Consider the following 18,805-nt stretch of genomic DNA (forward strand, 5'->3'; position numbering starts at 1 on the left):
ACACACGTAGTGTACAGGAAAATATTAATTGAAAGTATTTGATTTTGTCACACAAACAATGACTGTGTTACACAATCATTGTGTAGTACAATCACGTGTTCAGTGTACCACATGATGAAACATCAAAGGAACTCAGAGATGGACAGTAATTGGGTAGATAACAATGAATACTGAGGCAATGCAGGAGAGGGAAGAAAACGGGAGGAGAAAAGAGGGGGTGGGAACTCCATGCTTAAAGAGCGAGAGCAAGCAGAGCCAGAGACTCCACCTTTATCCCCCTCCCTCTCTCTCTCTCTCATCACATCCCCTCCCCTCTTTCGTTCGCTCTCTTTTTCTCGCTTGCTCTCTCACAATGTTTGCCCACCATCTGACCATACAGTGAGCTGGGTTAGACGTGGAGAGCTCACAGTCTATCCTGCCTTTTCTCTTTTTTCTGAAACATGGGATCCTAATCAACTGTGGAATTTCTATAGGAGAGAGAACCTTTTTCTGTCATTTTAATTATTTATTTTTCCTTGGCTTTCGGATTACCCTCAGAGACATACCCCGAGGGGCTGTCACTGTTTGCTTTTCAGTGCATGTGCTCATGTGTTTGTGTCTCTGCCATGTCCACGCCTGGTAGTTTTGGGTCAAGTGGGTCAACATGAAGGGGGGTCATCAACGAGGGTGCGGGTGCCAACACTTGTTCAGAAAAGTGCTCACCAAGTGTGGCTGCTGTTATGCTCGAGTCAGAGGTACGTGTTCACTTCATGTTTGTTTTTTCAAGACTGATATCTATAACGACAGTTTGAGCGCAGCTTATTTTTATTTTCATCTTCCGTTCGGAGGTCAAACTGTGTGAGAGAATCAACAGATTATACCCTTTACTGAATGAAGAGATTATAACAGACACTCTCTCATCTAATTTTGTACCAAACCCTCAGTAGGGTGTCCTGAGGACTCTGGTCCATAGCTGGGCTGGTTTAGAAGCGCAAATGGTTTCCTCTAAGCTTCGTTTGCTGCTAATAATCATACAGCTGTTTTTAGGTCAGAATCAACAAATGGTATGGGCACTCTGAAGAGTACTTTGAGCCACCGTCTTAATCTATGCTGGAATCTGTGAAGTGTGACAGCTAGAGATGGTGTGGATCCCTCTCCTGGAGGCTGGGCTTCTGATACTCCTTAAGGGAGTCTCCCCTCATCTCACTCCACAGAACCTCCAGCTGACTCTGGATCCTTCATGCTGATGCTGACTCTCTTTTAGAACACCCTCTTTCCAAGGAAACGTTGTCTTGTTCATGTTACATTTTCATGTCTCTGTACTCTGGTTTAGTTTCCTAGATCCTCTCTACTCTTCTCTCTACGTATAGAGGCCGGATAAGAATTAGTTGTGATGTTTTTTGCCAAACTCAAACTCCTTTTGAGAAAATTAAATATTTCTTAATTGAACAGAGACTCAGCAATGAGGTGCTGTCGTATCATAGTAAGATCTGAAACATGCAGTTTGTTTAATCATTTATGACATGTTTGGCTGTAAAGTTTTTATGAAGGCATAGTTATATATGTGCAGGGATGTAGCTAGGTCCAAAGAGAGAAAGAGAGAGAGAGAGTGTGTGTCAGCGATACACACTCACATCTGGAACTCCACAATGTCTCGGAATGTGCTGCTCTTGGATCATTGGATCATGGAAACGCAGGAGTCACTGAGTCACTCTCCTAACATTCCTTTCCCCCCAAAAGCAAGGCTGAAGCACCCTTCACCCCCCCCAACACACATATCATGCCGTCCTTTTCCAAAAATGCTCTTGTTTCCAAGAATAGAAACAGGATTTATGTTTGATTGGTCAAAAAGGTGTATGCCCCTTACATCTATCCACAGAAGCTAAGAGCTGTTTGGGGATGAATACACAATCTCAAAGTTTGAACAGTAAGTTTATGTCCTGATATGACTTGGAGATGAATTAACATTTTAGTGGCGCAAATTATCTTACACATGTTTCTTCTTTATGGAAATGGGTAGAGTTAGGGTCAATAATTGGTTCTGCTGACTGTTGCTATGTTGTTAATTTGATTGCTAACCAAACTATGATTTCCATTGGCCAATACCAAGGAAGCAGTACAATGCTCCTTTCTGTGCTGTGTTTGACTTCTGTTCCTAGATTGTTCCTCAGGATCCTGGTGTGAGGCTATCAGGCTACATCTGAGCTGGGATACTGCTTTGACATTAGACGAGATGTGTGTGTGCACGGCTGGAAAGAAATGCATGTGTGTTTGTGTGTGGCAAAGGGCAATAATAGCAAGTGATTTAGTTATCTGCACCACCACAGTGATGTGACTCCTCCTCCACACAATCCAGTCTGACTAAAGCCCAACCCTCCCCCTCTCTCTCTCTCTCTCTCTCTCTCTCTCTCTCTCTCTCTCTCTCTCTCTCTCTCTCTCTCCCTTAAATCCTCTGTTGTTCCAATTTTAGAGAAGCTCTCCAGGCTGACAGGCAGACAGGCAGATAGACAAACGCTCTGCAAATAGAATATGTGTGAAATGGGTAAATGAGGGAAGCATTACGCTTAGATAACGCTCTTGTTCTGTCTCCCTCTAATCTAAAGCAGAAATAACAGCAGATTCCAGATTCTCTCTGGTGCTGCTGGTCACTTCTCCACATCCGTTCAGGTTGTGTCTCACACAACCTGTTACTGTCATACTGTTGAAGTACACACCGTTTACTGTATTTGCACAATGTACACAGTATGTACATGTAGTACTGGATCAAATAAGCAGTGATTTAAAAAGAATTTAGGGTTAGGTTAAAATTGTGGATTTACAGTCGTGTTTGTGTAGTTTTGTGTGCGTGTGTGTGTAAACTGGTCTGCACATGTACTCATATTTTCCCCAGCCTTCTTCCATGAGTTGTTATCTCACTGTGCACGTCAGAGGTTGAGAAAGTGCTGCTCTTAATGTGACAGTGATAATGAAGGCTGGGGGGGGGGGTTAATAAACCTCCTCTAAGTGATGTCACCATGGCACCTTTACAGTGGTTCTTTAAATAGCTGACGTGTGTTTTGTACTTTCATGGTCATGTGGTTTTGTTTATGTGTGTGTGTTCGGTAAATCAGAAAGCTTTCTCCTACTTCTACATCCCTTGTTTCAGTCTACCTTTAGTCAGCCCTGCTAACTTTTTATTCCCTCATTTAAGGACCTCCCGCAGTCTTTTAAGAAATTAGTTTTTGAAGTTCAGATGGGGTTCCCTTCTTTAATTTACTGAATTGTCTTTAAGGTTGTTGTAAAGGTTGGTATGGGATGTAAATGCAGGGTGTTCCTGACACTGAATGTTCTTTATAACATTTTAAACTTCAGTCTTTGAAAACACTAATCTACAGTCAAAAGACTACAGTGATCAGGGTGTGGCTCTGTTTCCAGATGACTCCATAGTGCCTACTTGGAGATGAATCAGTATAAGAGCAAAATCGTTTCCTCTCTTCTCACCTCTCCCCCTTAGTCTTCCCTTCCCTCCTCTTGTTGGCCTGTTAATTGTGGATTTGTTTCGAAACACAGGGAAGACGACTGAATACATTGTAGAAATGTTCAGAAAACATACTCAGGACTTTCCCCAAGCAACCTGAGCTTCGAACTAAGTCAATATTTATTCCAGCACATAAACGTCATGACTAACTATTCAACAAAGAGTTGTTGGAAAAGTGTGTGTGTGTATGTGTGTGTGTGTGTGTGGAGGGGGGGGGATATATGTGTTTGTGTCATCACTTTCTGGATGTGTAAAATGTTAAGTGAAGTGTTAACTAAAAAGGAAATGATGGTGGCAGAGTGTGTGTGTGCTGTATCACAGAGTCAGAGCGGGCTGGTCAGGTTCCAGAACATCTCTCTGGAATGTGGAGATGACACAATGGTGTAAGTGTTGTATGTGTGTGTTCACCAAACTCTGACCTGCTTTCCCAAGCACACCAAGGGAGTGTCCTTGATTCATAACATCTTGTAATTGATGCAGAAAAGGTCCATACCATGCTCACATGATGGATAAATGTTACCAGAGTAGCCATCAGTGACATCAGCATCTGGGCTATCATGTTATGTTGTAATGATGATGTCTCAGACGAATGATCATTTGCAGCTTCAATTCTTAGTTGTCACAGCTTGATAACGATACTCTTAATCTGCATATCTTCATATATCTGCTTTCCATGTCAACAAACAAGGCGGGTAGAAGAAAACTCCAAAGGGTCAAATATGTTTACAATAGATTTGCTGATTTGGTGATGAGCACAGTGTATACTGAGAGGTATTTGTCTTGGCAGGTATCCAACGGGAAGTTTGGAGCTTACTTTGACCAAAATCCTGAAGTTTACTGCAGGCATAATTACCTCTCATGCATGTAATATCAACTTTAAACTAATCTCACTCTTTCACAGCACCATCCACAAAACAGAAATGGACACACTCCCACACACAATCACAGACACAATCACAGACTCAGACATGCACACAAGCAATTTACTCCAACCCAGGGGAGATACCAACAAGTTCCAACCACCACCAAGACAGAGTGCTGATAGGTACTGTAGGGGCTGGGAACCATGGCAGCCACAACTATGATGGCCAAGCTATCATTTTATGTGATGATCATAAAATGCATCCTAATTTTATAATTTGGAACCTGATGGCCAATATTTTGGATATCGTAACATGCACACTTTTATGCTTTAAATGTGCCTTTTGGTGTTTTGGTTACAACGTCTTGTTAGTGTGAGTTTTATAATACAATCATATACCCCTCATGGAACAGCACCAACTCATTCAATGTTCATTACAACACTGTATTTTAACTGCCTAGTATAATTTAATGGTTATGTATGTACTATGTACTAAGCTGTTGATGTGGTTCAGTTCCAAGGCTCATTTCTCATTGCCCTGCGACAGAACACCCCCCTAACACACACATACACACATGCATACACGTGTACATTTACTGAGCTCCTCTGATCTGTCACTCCATCTGGGTACTTTGACATGATACCCACCACTACTAGACATGTGTACTTGAAAGCCACAGTGTTTATGACATAAAACACGGCTCCAAATGAAACACGCATACATACATACATACATACATACATACATACTGAAACACGCATACATACATACATACATCTCTCTTAACATATGGGATCTGACATTCTAACATTCTAACAAATGGGATTCTGACATTTGTTAAATGGAGCATAGGTTTTCATTACAGTATTAGTCTAAATATGGACCTGGGTGAGATCAGTGCAGTTCTGCTATCAACTCTGTACAGTATGAAAACCACAGACAGTATTCAGTTATACACCCCTATGTAACATATATTTTACATTAGGTTCAACAGTATTATGGATAAAATAGCATATTTGTTGAGTAACTACTGCCACCATTGTCTTTACAATTTATCTCAACATTAGAATAAATGTTTGATTCAACATATGAAACCATTCCAGCTACTGCTTGTACTCAGCACTGCCAACATCAGGGATGGAGTTCTACTTTATTTCAGTCAGGATTGAAATCAAAAGCTTGCCACACTCCTTCCTCCTCTCTTCTCTTAAAGGAAACCCTTCTCATTGTCTCAACATTTCAGTCGCAATCCGGATGGCAGTCCAGCTGTCGCTCTGTGGGAAAACGGCTTATTACATAAGCATCTCAAACAAACACTGTGATCCCTATGGCTCTCTGAGACCTTGTTTTGCACGTCACAATAACAGTTAAACATCATTAAGAGGCGCTTTCCCCCCAAAACGCTGGTGTGTAATGAGAAAATCAGGAACAGAATCATCACCGGAGGGGACCTACTTTACTGACAGATATGGACAGGCATGAGAGCAGCAAACAGCATCAAATGTTAAGTAGCCAGGATCCAAAAGGCCAGATGGCTATGTGTGTGTGTATTTGTGTGTGTATACTTGTAGTTGATGCTTATTACAGTGCACTTAGTCAGGTGCTTCCCTATAAAGGACAAGAGGGACAGATGTGTTGCTTTCAGATGGAGCAGTTGTGCGTGTCTGTGTGCTCGCCCAATCTTGGGTTATGGGTCTGTTTGTCCACTGGCCAACCATCTGAGGTCTCCAAGCAGTGCAGAAGAGGCTAAGTGATCAGTATACAAACACAGTCAAGCTGTCTTGCTGCTGCAGGTCTCTCCCGCTTCCAGTGAAGTTACAGTACCTTTGGGGTGTAACACACTGTGTCATTTTATTGAATTACTTTCTCTCTCTACCCTCCCACCCGTCACTCTAATCCGCTACCCCCTCTCTCCGTTTCTCCATTATAGAAATGAGTTTGTTCACTGCACAAAGGTGAAATGGCAATTGATGCATTGCTTTAATTACATAAAAGGATGTTTAATTTAAGACTGCAGTATACTGCAGGCTATAGGACTAGCCAATTCATCTGTGACCGATGTTGTGTGACCAATCAGAGGCAAAAACACTGAATACAATGAAAAAGGTTTTACAAACAAGCTTTCGATTAAACTAAATCGTTCAACCAGTCTGGCAACTTGTACAAAATGCTCCCAACAAGCAATTATTGCACTCAATTTCAAGGAAATGAACACTGACAAAGATTGTTCCATAAAAAATCTGGATTATCCAGTTTCAACTTCAGGGAGGAACACCCAGTGGAGGGTGAAAGTTGATGTGAACAAGCGAGAAATACATGGAACGCTTTCACTGTCAATGTGGCATCTCCTCTGAAATTGCTGAGTTGGCTGCTTCTTGCAAATCCCTGTGTCTCAGCGATTCTCTACAGACCCTGTTATTATGATTAGAGCTTACATCAATGTGCTGACAGCAAGTGCTGGGGTCTGGGATGTGGCCAAGTGACAACACTGAGACACTGAGATCCTGCAGTCTTGACTGGGATCAGCAGAATGGAAACAAACCCATCATTTCTTGGTTGTTAATCAAAGCAGTGTGTCTGGGGCCTGGCTCCCAGCTCCTTATATAGGCCACGCAACCATGGAGTGGAGGGCTTCTGTGATGGAAGTGAGTGACGTGTAAAAGCATACTGGTGTTAGGCTCTATAAGGACAGTTCAAGTTAGGTATTCTAAATCTCCCCTAGAATTGGGCGTACAGTTTCCTTTCTCTCCCATTGTGAAGTGGTGTGTGTTGTTGGGACAGCTACTGTATCAGCTGTTATTAGAGGGGAGAAATGCTTTCTGTTAAGTCTCGATATCAGACTGTTTCAGAGAGGCAACAAGTCTTGGTTCTGCTGCTCGATGTATGAGTGTTCTGCATGCTGTCTACTGGCTCTTCAATCCCTGAGTATAGGAGTGCTCAGCCAGGATTGCTGTGTGTCAATACCTACTGTCTATTGGCGGACATATTGTAACAGGTTGTAAGATAAACCTCCATGCTACAGCGATCATTGCTTTGCACTTCCTAGAGGTGACCTCACTTCAGCTGGGGTCTGGTCCACGATTGCATGGGATCTATTTTTGGACTTCTAACAACAGCTCATTCCATAGCTTGGTTTAGACTTCCAAATCCTCATCCTCAGTGTTTATTTCCACCCCCTAACTGGTGCCCCTCTCTGCATCTCTGCAGCCCTCCCTGATCTCTGCCTGCAAACAGCACACTACACCCAGTCAGTTTAAGATCCAATACTCTGTCTTTTCTCTCTGTTTCTCTTTTTACTGAGGTTTCTTCAGAAAACAGAGAGTATCCCTCTTCATTGGAATGGGTTTGTTAATATATGGCTTGCATGCACAGTACTGTAACTCCCAGTGCTAAAGTTACTGTTTGGGCTTTAACAGGAAATTGCAGCACATTTTTGTGAGTTGGAGAGGTAGTATCCACCTGAGAGCTATGTGTGGGTCACAGCCAATTTGTAGAAGAGCTCTCCTGTTTGTCTACATACGTGTCTTTCTGTATTCCTACCAGCCATGATACATTTCAGAAATATATCTTTCTCCCTCCAATAGAGTCATATTCAGTGGCTGGCAGTGAGGGCAGCATCACCCTTTCTGTGGGCTCCATGCCCCCCCAGGCTTCAGGTAGCTCCAGCCCCTGCTCCCCCTCCTCACCCGGGGGCTCGCGACGCTCTGTCAGCGCCCTGAAGAAATGGCTCACCAATCCTGTTCGTAAGCTCAGCCCTGGCACCGGAGTGGAAAGAGGTGGTGAAGGAGGGAAAGGAAAGAAGCAAGACTCTATGCTGGATGGGAAGCAGGCCTCAGCGCAGCACCCTCCCAGCCAGGCCCCAGGAAGGCCCCTGGAGCAGGGGGAGAACTACACTATCCTCCCCTGCTGCCAGAGAGACCTGGTGAGGCTCTGCTAACCCTATGGAGTGAATGATGTGTGTATGTGTGTGTGTGTGTGTGTGTGTATATTTGTATTTCTCTTATATTGCCTCACCAGGTGTCTCTTGTGTCTTTATATTGCCTATAGTGTCTCTTGTGTCTTTTTTTCTTTTGCACAGGAATGGAGTGGTCTGGTTAATCCAGCAGAGGCCGCCCCGGTGCACCCCCTCTATAACAGCTATCTGTCTGACCTGCTGCAGGAGACACACACGCACAGTCTGGTAAAGTTCACACAAACACACAGGCACACACATTGTGGCCCTTTGTGATTAAACAATATTCTGTCTATTCTGTCTGGTTGAGAACACAGAGAAAGTAAGAGAGAGAGAGAGAGAGAGAGAGAGAGAGAGAGAGAGAGAGAGAGAGAGAGAGAGAGAGAGAGAGAGAGAGAGAGAGATAGAGAGAGAGATTACAGAACACTCACGTCCCACCAAGTAAAACCTAGTGGCACTAAGGCTGAGCAATGCCTTTATGATTAAAACAACTGGAAAGAAAAAGCCAGGGATAGGATACATTGGTATGTACAGTAGTATGTCCTAAAATACAAAATGAACGTTAATAAACTCATGTATAGTGGGATTCTGTCTGATTCAATGAATGAGGCAAGGACAATTAGAATTTCATGTTCTAAAAGTGTCTTTCCTCCTGCAACATGAGATACCACTGTTGCTGGGAAACCATTTATTGGTTTGCGTTGGAATCCAGAGGATGGAAGTAAGAACATCCAAACAGAGCAGTAGCAGCGTTCACCAGTAAAAACAAATGTTTATCAAAACATCCCCGTTCCTCCACCTACCTTCCAACTCCCACTCAACTGGAAAGCTCTGCCATGCAAAGACTGTGTCAGTGACAACTGCTGCTTGATTTACTGAAGCACCCACCCACCCACAGACAGACACATACACACACACGTACACACACACACAGAAATACAAACACACACACCACACTTAGAATTATTTTCTTTCTTCCACTACCCCTCACTTCCTGTGAAAGCTTGACAAGCCTGAAGCCCTGCAGAGTGGTATCAAACGTGGGCTTTTCCAGACCTCATCTGGGAGTGATCAGATAGAGCATCCCAGCAGGCAGCTTATCAGCCAGGCAGGCAACCAGACAGGAAGGAATGGGGCAGAGACGGGTCTGGAAGAGGTCGATGGTGGGGGCAGCCAAGCATGGGAGTTGGATTGGTGGAAGACCACAGTGTTTGGAGAGAGCCTTCATGGAACCCTTGCAGGGAGAAAAGGACTAAGGATGAGAGTCTGATATTACTGGTCAAGCCGGGGGAAGGAAGGATATGCTGGGCGGGGTCAGGGGGGGTGGAAGAGGGAGGTGGAATTGAGTCTTGTGGAGACTTTGAAGACACGCTATCTGGATATGTGTTCCCCTGTCAATCATCACACACACATGCCTCTGATTCCCCTGCTCCAACAACAATGAGTCGGTGTTACCAATGACTCACTATAATGACTGATCTCTTTGTAACCCCAGGTCAATATTTTAATCATTAAGGCTTCTGTTATAATCCTGCCTCAGCTTCCTCCCTCAAATTGTAATTTCCCAAGACATACATAAGTGGTCTGGTTCATCTGCTTTATCTACAGTCTGGCCATTTAAGTTCAATAGATGCACTTGTGTGATATTTGTGTGATACTGTTAGTAACCTGGGGAAGCATTCCAATAAAACCTTCACAGGATCAGTCGCCTTCAATTTAAGTGTTGATAGAAGAGAAAGGTGTGTGTGCATGTGTCTTGAAGTAGGGGGCAATGCAGAGAGAGAGAGAGAGGGGGGGGGGGAGAGAGAAGAGAAAGAAATAGAGAAAGAAAGAAACAACTAAAATGAATAGAGGGATTAATTTGGTCTGCTCAGTGCTCAGGAGAAAGCTTCCAGATAAATGGAAGCTAGGTAGAGGATTTTGCATTAATTTTCATATTTAGATATAAGTGAGGAGGACTCACTGGATTTCCAGATACTGACACAGACTTCTGGTACACTAAGAGTGAGATGGGGGGGAGAAATAAACAGACTCTGAGACCAAACCATGCCAAGTAAAAGGAGATAAAGAGAAATCAGCTCGAGGATTGCTCTGGGGTTTGGAAGGGCACAGCAGTATTATCTGAGTGAGGGTAAGAGATGGTCTTCTTGGTCAAGCTGGTGCTCAGGAAGAGTCCACGGGACAATGGTCATGGCCTCATATTCCAGTCCCGTCTGCTTCCTGGATCTGCAGCCCACCAGACCAAATTAGGCCAAGTTAATTAAGTGTTCATCTGTCTGCCCTGGGCCCAGCTGGACCCAGCAGTCAGACCAGGTAGTGTGTCTGTAAGGCTGAGGCCATTACTGTTGAAACTGTACACAATTGACTCTTTCTGATGATACAGTTTCCAAACTTATCTATTTGGATTTTGTGTTAGGAACTATTCTTAAATGGTATTTCTACTTCCCACAATTTCTTAAATGTAGTATGTCTATGTCTATGTTTGTGAAATTCTAGAACTCTCCTCTTCCCCCGTTCTTTTCAGAACCAAGCATCTACCAACATTCTACCGGACGATGGAGACCATGCCTCCTTCACTGACGACTCTACAAGCCAATGGTCAGCCAGCATGGACACAGAGGAGGACAGGAGGAGTGCCTTAGAAAAGAGCATGTAGGTGCCATGTATCCACCGTCTGCTGTACCACAGCACCATTCTACAGTATGTCAGCGTGTTTGGGTTCAGAGCTGAGTCTGGGTCTGCTTTACCCATGTGATTTTACCCTTCAAATACTCTCTCTCTCTCTCTCTCTCTCTCTCTCTCTCTCTCTCTCTCTCTCTCTCTCTCTCTCTCTCTCTCTCTCTCTCTCTCTCTCTCTCTCTCTCTCTCTCTCTCTCTCTCTCTCTCTCTCTCTCTCTCTCTCTGTCTTTCTCTCTCTCTCTCTCTCTCTCTATCTCTCTCTCTCTTTCTTTCTGTGTCTCTTCTTACATCTCTCTCTTTCCCACTAGATATGTGCTGACAGAGCTGATAGAGACAGAGAAGTTGTATGTGGAAGACCTTGGACTCATAGTCGAGGTGTGTGAGTCCTCCTTCATAGCTCTTACATTGCACAAATCATTAGCATGTCATGCACACATACCCACTCTTATATAGTGTGTCTATCGTTGTCTGGGTTCACATCCTGCTCTGTGTGTGTGTCTTACAGGGATACATAACCACCATGTCCAATCAGGGAGTACCAGAGGACATGAAGGGAAAGGACAAGATAGTGTTTGGAAACATCCACCAGATCTATGACTGGCATAAAGAGTATGTCAGACTGTACATAACAGTACAGACATTATAGTTTATAGTATGTTTTTTGTGTGTGTGTGTATGTATGTGTGTATATCACGTGTATAATGTCTGACCGTGGAATGTTGATGTGTGAAAGCTTCTGTGTGTGTATCCCTACAGAGATCTGTGTTTGTGGAGTGTGTTCCTGTTCTAGAATGTGTGTCAGTGCTCACCATGAGCTGTGCATGTATCCCTAGTCTTCTTCCTCATGGTCTGTATGCATGCTTGTGTTGTCATGAATATGGCCACTACATTGGACAAGACTGCTTTGTTTACTTTTGCTCTCTCGCACGGTGTGTCTCTCGCTCGGTGTGTCATACAGTTATCTCCTGGGAGAGCTGGAGAAGTGTGTGAATGAGCCGGACAGACTAGCTCAACTTTTCATCAAACATGTGAGTCGCTCTTTTGCCCTTTGTGTGTGTGTGTGTGTGTGTGTGTGTGTGTGTGAGAGAGAGAGAGAGAGAGAGAGACACACACAGAGATAGAGAGAGAGAAATACATTACACTGAAAGTCGATCCAAAAGCCAGTTTGAGGAGATGGAGATATAACATGAGTATGCTCTAGCTCTCCTCCATGTCAATGTGGCTGTATGTCTCTTCAGAGGCCAACTATCTTAAGGACATGTGTTTATAAAAAAATGGTCTTCAGTCATTGTTTGTGAAGATAAAGTTGCAGAAAACACTGGACTACCCCAGTGTTTTCTGTTTGGTGTAATGTTCCTAGAGAACTGTGGCTCAGTGCCATCCAGATGTGTCCTGTTCGCTTGGCAGCCTGCAGGATGGGGGTGTGGGGTTGAGGGGGGTAGTAGAATAATAATCAGCGCTGGCATAACTCTCTGAGAGTGCTCTGCAGGGGTGATAGCTCAAAGATCTGGTTGCAGATAGTTAATGTAGACACTGCAGTCTGTTTTGAGGAAATGGCAAACTCAAATGGGGCAGAAAGGCTGATGATATTGACATTTAAAGGCAATAAACAGCTGTGTTTATTCTCAATGTACCAACGCTCCCAGACACACAAATACGCACTAACACAGACAAAAAGAGCCTGCACACACACAGAGATAAGACAGTGATGCAGAGACACATAGTCAAGGCAAATAAACAGCTGTGTTTTTGTCTGTGCAACTAAGAATCAAGAGTCAAAGTTCAAGATAGTGAGAGATGGAAGAGAAGGGTTGCAAGAGGAAGCTGTTTGTGCACACGTACACACACAGAGATGTCTACATGCTGTGGGTCCACACATATATACACACACACAACGTCACATACATACACTGTACTCACACAGCTGTACTAGAAGTAGAAGCAACAGTGGGGAAGACAGGAAAAACGAGATAGAGATGAAGGCTTACCAAGTCATTTGAAGCAGCTCTGCAGCAGTCCTGCTGTAGCCTCCCAGTTCCTTCATTAGTCCAGCATGTTTAATTAAGCGACAGAGAATTAAACTGTTCTCTCCAAGCCACCGGAACCATTTAATAGGGGAAAGTTCCCTTTCTTTTTTAAGAGACTTCAAAAGGAACTCAGGGGGAATGAGAGCAAGTTCACAGTGAAGGAAATAAGAGGGGTAGAGTTATCCTGCTGGGAGTTTCCCTTTCATGCAGATACACACACACACACACACACTAAACATACTAATCTAAAGCATACATCTCTCATGTGTGTGTTTCCCCCAGGAACGGCGTCTCCACATGTACGTAGTGTATTGTCAAAACAAGCCCAAGTCCGAGCACATTGTGTCAGAGTATATTGAGACCTACTTTGAGGTACGTGCTTTATTTCAGAACAAGAAAAGACAACAAATTTGCTATGAACATAAATAATTCCCTTTCTGGGATTTTTATTTTTATTTTGTATGATTCCCTTCTCCCAAGCCTTTCTCTGTGTATATCCAACTTAATCACTGTTCAAACTTCCTATTATACAACAAATGTTTTAAATGTGCCTCCTGTCCATGTTTGTGCGTGTGTGTGTGTATGCATCCATGTACATGTGTGTGTGCAGTGCTGAACATCACCAGGGTTTGGTTGTGTTTCCCTGGTAGGAGTTGAGGCAGCAGCTGAATCACAGACTACAGCTGAATGACCTTCTCATCAAACCTGTTCAGAGGATCATGAAGTACCAGCTCTTGCTGAAGGTATGTGTGTGTGCATTTGTGTGTGCGTTCGTAATTTCAAGAAGGGTCAAAGGGCACGTCCAACAAGATGTACTGTAAAGAAATAAAACAAGATAAAAACAGATTGAAGATTACGGATAAAGAGCCAATGGTAAGTAAGATTTTGTATTTCTGCTACCAATCAAAAAAAAGTATACACATGACATGGCCAATCTTCGCTGTGTTTTACCTGTTTACGGGCACAAAATTGGATGTTTGAACATAACCAGGAACAAATAGAATAGCAGTAAAAGGAAATTCCAAATGAGGTTTGATTTGAAACTATGAAATTCAAATTTAGAAATACATTTTCACCAAAAAAACAGGACAATTCATGTCCCGGGAAAGAATATATGTTTTCCGGGACAGTTGAGAAAGAGAACAATCCCGGGAAAACCATGGCAACCCTACTGATCAAACACAAACACCCGAGTTCCAAATCAGAGTATCAGCAGTGCTCTGCATTGGCGCCTTTCAGTTTAGACAGTGGTCAGTCACAGGGCACATCATTCCTCTTTACTGATAGATGGATGTTGAAAGCCATAAGTTGCAAGCCCTCTTATCGGCTCCTGAATCTCAGTCTTGGAATGTGGCTCTCACATCATGACATGGGAATGCTGTGGATCCTATATTTGTCTTTCAGTGTTCTCCTCTCTTCCCTTGACCTCAATCGTCTCTCTTTCTGGCTCCCTCAGGACTTCCTGAAGTATTACACCAAAGCAGGAAGGGACACAGCAGAGCTGGAGGTGAGAGGTCACCTATGACTTCTAGTTATGACACAGCTGTCAGCATATGACTTAGCAACAAAATGCATAAAATGACATACAAATCTCTTACACGTCTACCTTTGTGCCTACTTCTCTGTCTCTCGCAGAAAGCAGTGGAGGTGATGTGCTTTGTGCCTAAACGATGTAACGACATGATGAATGTTGGCAGGCTGCAAGGCTTTGAGGTGAGATCGTATTTCATGTTTCAACTTTTTGTATCATACTATTAGGACAGGACACTCACTCAAACATCCCTTCAAACCCTCTCTGGCAGGGGAAGATCACAGCCCAGGGGAAGCTCCTCCAGCAGGACACCTTCTCAGTCAGCGAGCAGGACAGCAGCTTCCTGTCTAAACCCAAGGAGAGGCGGGTCTTCCTGTTTGAGCAGCTGGTCATCTTTAGTGAGCCAATAGACAGGAAGAAGGGATTTTCTCTTCCAGGCTATACCTTCAAAAACAGCATCAAGGTGGAGAAAACAATCGGTTGCATTCTCTGTGGTTTTGGAAAATGTCAGCTTAAATGTGTGGGAGCTTTTTCGATGTGTGTATGTGTGTGTGTGTGTCCAGATGTGTCCTTGGCTAGTGTGTGTATGTGTGTGTGTAGATAATGGTGGATGATCCCCTTTCTGTCCCTCCTACAGGTCAGCTGCCTGGGTGTGGAGGACGTCAGTGAGGAGGATCCATGTGGCCTGGTCCTGACCTCCCGGGGGACTGATGGCAGCGTGACACGCTTCATCATGCAGGCATCATCCCCTGAGACACAGCAGGCCTGGGTCAATGATGTGGTCCAGATCCTGGACACCCAACGGAATTTCCTCAACGGTAGAGACAGTAGAACCACCACTCTCTCACCACATTCCTGTGATCAAATCAGATCAGTCAAACACAGAAGAGCACAGTCAACACAAGAAATTCAGTGGCATAATCCATAGACATGAAAGAAATAGTTATCCCCCTTTCTCTCTCTCTCTCTTGCACGCTCTCTCACTCTCTCTCTTGCACGCTCTCTCTTTCTCTCTATCTCTCTATCTATCTATCTATCTATTTCTCTCTCTCTCTCTCTCTCTCTCTCTCTCTCTCTCTCTCTCTCTCTCTCTCTCTCTCTCTCTCTCTCTCTCTCTCTCTCTCTCTCTCTCTCTCTCTCTCTCTCTCTCTCTCTCTCTCTCTCTCTCTCGGTACCTCCTCTCTTCCACAGCTCTCCAGTCACCAATAGAGTACCAGCGAAGGGAGAACAAAGGGAAGTCGAACAGCCTGGGCAGAGCCATGAGAGTTCCCATGGCCTCGACCTCAGGACTGCGACCTCACTCCTCAGCCTCTATTGACAGGCACCGCCTACCTTGCCTCCACTCATACAACACCTCCTTGCCCTCCCTACACCTTCCCAGCCAGGCTCATGTCTCTGAGGCAGGCAAACAGGTACATGCCCTCCACACACACTCCATCACAACACACAACTGGAGCACTAACCACAAATATGTACCTGACCGATTAACTTAATACTGAGATTATGACATCAGTTAATGCATTTGTGCGCAGAATTGAAATAGACTTAAAGCATACATTGTGTTTTTCTATTTCCCTTCTCTCCCTCTGTTGGTCATTTCCTCTCTTTTAGCCACCACTCTTACCCATGGTGTCCAACCCCAGTCCCCTGACAACCCGTCCTTCTCAACTCCCGCTGAACCCCCCTCCACCGCTCATTTTGTCCTCAGAAGGTTGGCATGGTCAGGGGGTGTCAAATGGCCTGAGCCCCCCTGGCCAGCCTAGCTCCCAGGTATTGACCCCACAGCAAAGGGACACAACACCAACCTACCCTGGCAGAACCACCAGGTTAGCACTGAGACAATACTGGGATGACCACTACAGCCATATGTGATGTCATCCCAAACTGTGATATCAAAAGGATATCATTCACATCCACTTATACTCTCTACAGTCTTAATGTAAACTGAAAACACAGATCGATTTAAGATGGAAAGCTGTGTAAAAAGGCCTATCTGGGTGTATAAACTCATTACTATGTTCAACTTTGGACGTTGGCCTCAGTGTTAATGTTATCTTCATTGATGATGGGAAATGACTCAGTTCTCTCCATTTAGGCTAATGTGAGATATCCTGTTGTTGTTTCAAACTGACGCCTCAAACACTGTCTGGCTGATCTCCAGTCAGTATCTTCAGCAACATACACTGAAACCGTCAGGAAATATGGACTGTAGTCTGATCTAAGATCGTAGTGCCTAGTGAGGAGGCACGGCTTAGTGTCCTCAGGAAACACTGATCTCCAGTCAGTCGGCGGGCTAGCCCAGTGCCCTTGCTGTTTTATCTTGTTTACCCAGACTCCCTCTATTAGGAGGAAATGGTTTTGATTACTATGCTCACATCAACATTGCTTATCATGCCTGTTTCCACACCTCAGTTAATAGCTTTTTTTGGCACTATTTCCTTAATCACATCCTATATGTTCCTATCCAAGAATAAGCTTCATAAATGATGTTTGCATTCATTTGCTTTGTGCATTAGTAGTCTTTTTGAACACAAAAGTCTCTGATTTAGGCTTGAGTATTTTTTTTATCCTCTCATGGCAGGAACCCCTTCAGTTGCACAAGGATCTATCTTTGATCTTTTTAGTAAATTCAGACAGTAGACATTCGATATTTTATGCATCTGTCCTCTAGGGAAACTCTGACTACCAGTCACAACCTGCCAGTTAGTCTGATACATTAATTGGGTCATTGTCCTTTTCTTTCTGTCTCCACCCACTCAGGGTTTGATGGACAGTTTCCAGATGTCCATGTCGGTGGTTGGAGAGTCTTCCACATCACATCGCTCAGGCAACCTGGACAAGCTGACAGAGAATGACCAGTGATGACCTGAGATGGTCTTTGGCCTCATTTTGAGGGCAGGCTAAAATCCCCCAGGCTGGCCTCTACTTGTTGGCCAGGCAGTAAGTGGGAACAGGAATGAGCATGTCCTGATACCACTATCAATGTAACTACTGCATCAAAACAATATTACTATGGAATCTCTAGTGTGTTGAAAGAGTTTGTGTCTCTGCCAAAACATTAAATTTTCTACTGTTTGAATTGACATCTGTACTTAAAATTGTGATGCAGGTCCTGTATGATGTTAATTATAGAACATTTCTGATCTCAGTATAATGATGTTGACGGTGTGCGTAGTGTATATCCTGTTTGTGGCTAGTTTTGACATCTGTGATGGAACAGACAAACAACTCTTCAACAAGCAAGAAACATCAATCATGGATTCAGTCATGTGATTCTGTGAAATTCTAAAGACATTCTAGTGTATCTATTTTATTTTATTTTTTACATATTTTTCACGTCATATAATTTCTTTGTTCAACGGGGGACCATATTAGTATTTTCCAATGCAATTTGTCTGCTAGCATCACTTTGTATTAGGAAGGCAGCAAAGACCAATTACATACTGTATATTTACTGTTTTTGTTCTTATATTGCTTATCATTTACTATGGCCTCCTCATCACCAGGCTACCACGTAGCCTTCTTTCAAATGGAGGAATCTTAAATTACTCACAGTAGACCTAAGCTTGATTGAAAGGTTGAAATCTGTGAAAGTTTTTTCATGCGTTGTACATGAGTGTACACCCTGCATAATGTTAATGGATGTTTTCCTTTTTTGTGCGTGCGTGTTGGGTGGGGGGGGGTTCTATTTTAACATTACCATTGTTCCAACGTTATCAGATAAAAACACATGCAAACTTACACAAAGCACACTTCAAAATCCCATGGAGAGGAAAAAGGCAATGTCATCATGAATGCACATAATCCACTGTCCGATCTTATCAATAAAGATGTGTCTGTATGATTTATGACTGTTGTCCTTATATGTTCCTCTTGGGTTCATGGTCACATGTACTCAAACTATCATGAGCTAGTTAGAGTAATCCCCCACACCTTTCTATAAATTAGACATTGTCAAAGTCATTCTGATAACCCGTGCACTCTCTTAGGAAGTAGAAGACAGCAGACAATAAGACCTCTTCAGCATTTATCAGAGTTTTCTGAAAATAATAAACATTAATTTGGCCCTGCTCAGGTTTAGCTGGATTGGGAGAGTTTATTGTGGTTATCTAGCGCCCTCTACTGAGATAATGGATGAAGACCAAGATGTAAAAAAAATTATCAATTTGTTTGGAGTTACCCAATTTGTATACACACGCCCACAGCAGCCCCTTTTTTGGATTCTCAACATATGATAATGAAAGAACGAATGATACA

At 43.5% G+C, this 18,805-nt stretch overlaps 1 protein-coding gene across 2 annotated transcripts; it reads left to right on the top strand.

Moving 5' to 3' along the window:
* Window positions 1-400: 400 nt before the first annotated feature.
* Window positions 401-18,396, top strand: arhgef25b (Rho guanine nucleotide exchange factor (GEF) 25b). Of its 2 annotated transcripts, none has more exons than XM_067244915.1 (16): window positions 401-734; window positions 7,944-8,281; window positions 8,438-8,539; window positions 10,836-10,963; window positions 11,299-11,365; window positions 11,496-11,599; window positions 11,949-12,018; window positions 13,300-13,389; window positions 13,668-13,760; window positions 14,474-14,524; window positions 14,653-14,730; window positions 14,820-15,011; window positions 15,186-15,366; window positions 15,740-15,960; window positions 16,160-16,374; window positions 17,309-18,396. In XM_067244915.1, the coding sequence occupies exons 1-16, from the start codon at window positions 644-646 to the stop codon at window positions 17,313-17,315; spliced, it is 2,028 nt and encodes a 675-aa protein (XP_067101016.1). In that variant the 5' UTR covers window positions 401-643; the 3' UTR covers window positions 17,316-18,396. The 2 variants fall into 2 exon arrangements, with proteins under 2 accessions (XP_067101016.1, XP_067101008.1); XM_067244907.1 differs by having other exon boundaries at window positions 16,160-16,318.
* Window positions 18,397-18,805: the final 409 nt, after the last annotated feature.

This window comes from Osmerus mordax, chromosome 1, assembly GCF_038355195.1.
Source record: "Osmerus mordax isolate fOsmMor3 chromosome 1, fOsmMor3.pri, whole genome shotgun sequence".
Taxonomy (NCBI): domain Eukaryota; kingdom Metazoa; phylum Chordata; class Actinopteri; order Osmeriformes; family Osmeridae; genus Osmerus; species Osmerus mordax.

Bases quoted from the DNA above. Each gene is read 5' to 3' on its own strand.
- arhgef25b (XM_067244907.1), top strand. From the start codon at position 644: ATGAAGGGGGGTCATCAACGAGGGTGCGGGTGCCAACACTTGTTCAGA. The intron at 13,390-13,667 runs GTACGTGCTTTA...TTTCCCTGGTAG, and splicing joins ATATTGAGACCTACTTTGAG to GAGTTGAGGCAGCAGCTGAA. The intron at 14,731-14,819 runs GTGAGATCGTAT...CCTCTCTGGCAG, and splicing joins GCAGGCTGCAAGGCTTTGAG to GGGAAGATCACAGCCCAGGG.